This window comes from Coenobita brevimanus, chromosome 116 (assembly GCF_032717465.1).
Source record: "Coenobita brevimanus isolate Jiangsu-jjx chromosome 116, ASM3271746v2, whole genome shotgun sequence".
Taxonomy (NCBI): Eukaryota; Metazoa; Arthropoda; class Malacostraca; order Decapoda; family Coenobitidae; genus Coenobita; species Coenobita brevimanus.
The window spans coordinates 26,300,885-26,301,887 of NC_137069.1; the positions used below are offsets into that span (position 1 = coordinate 26,300,885).

A 1,003-nucleotide genomic window follows, 5' to 3' on the forward strand; every position below is an offset into this window, starting at 1 on the left:
GTGTGTGTGTGTGTGTGTGTGTGTGTGTGTGTGTGTGTGTGTGTGTGTGTGTGTGTGTGTGTGTGTGTGTGTGTGTGTGTGTGTGTGTATGTGTGTGTGTGTGTGTGTGTGTGTGTGTGTGTGTGTGTGTGTGTGTGTGTGTGTGTGTGTGTGTGTGTGTTTATTACTGTCTGAAAATTAAAGCTAATTGTGCATTTCTGTGTGTGTGTGTGTGTGTGTGTGTGTGTGTGTGTGTGTGTGTGTGTGTGTGTGTGTGTGTGTGTGTGTGTGTGTGTGTGTGTAGTAATAATAATAATCATAATAATGATAATAATAATAATAATTGGTTTATTGGGTTAGCAGTGATACACTGACAATGTACATGGGGTTCACTTAACATAGTTTATGCTAAATCTAGGGCTAGACTGAGTTAATCATGTGCACGATGGATGGAATGGCGCTGTTCTTGTACCGGTCAGTCCTCGGCGCTCTGATCGGCACAAGCTTGTTGATGTGCCTTGTAGCGCAGCGTGGTGGGGGAGCGTCAGGTGGGAGGAAGTGTCGGTGACGAGTGTGACATAATAGCCCCCTCCCAAACTTCCCCAGTGCCTCCCGATGCCTCTCGGAAAGCCTTGGGAGACTCAGGGTAGTCAGGGCGTTGTCGTAGCCGTCATAGGCAGGGCCCAGGATGATCTTGCACGCCCTTTTCTGTGTCCTCTCCAGTTGCTGCTGTTGTGTGAGGGTGAGCGAGGAGGACCACGCTGGGGAGGCGTACATGAGGGTAGGGAGTATGAAAGCAGTTTAAACTTCACGTAGCTCCTTTGCTGGCGTTCCCAGTGTGTGTGTGTGTGTGTGTGTGTGTGTGTGTGTGTGTGTGTGTGTGTGTGTGTGTGTGTGTGTGTGTGTGTGTGCTATTAGTGTTTTCCTATACAGGCGGCTTTACCAGGCTTGAGATATGGCCGCGATCACAGCCGAGCCAGCCTGAGCCGAGATACCGAGCCATGGCATTGTATTGAGAGAGAGA

The 1,003-nt window shown here is 49.5% G+C and overlaps 1 protein-coding gene across 1 annotated transcript; it reads right to left on the bottom strand.

Annotated features, from left to right (window-relative positions):
• Positions 1-399: 399 nt before the first annotated feature.
• On the bottom strand, positions 400-756 carry LOC145418693 (uncharacterized). The gene has a single exon (XM_080287032.1). The coding sequence runs from the start codon at positions 754-756 to the stop codon at positions 400-402; it is 357 nt and encodes a 118-aa protein (XP_080143158.1).
• Between the last annotated feature and the right edge of the window lie 247 nt (positions 757-1,003).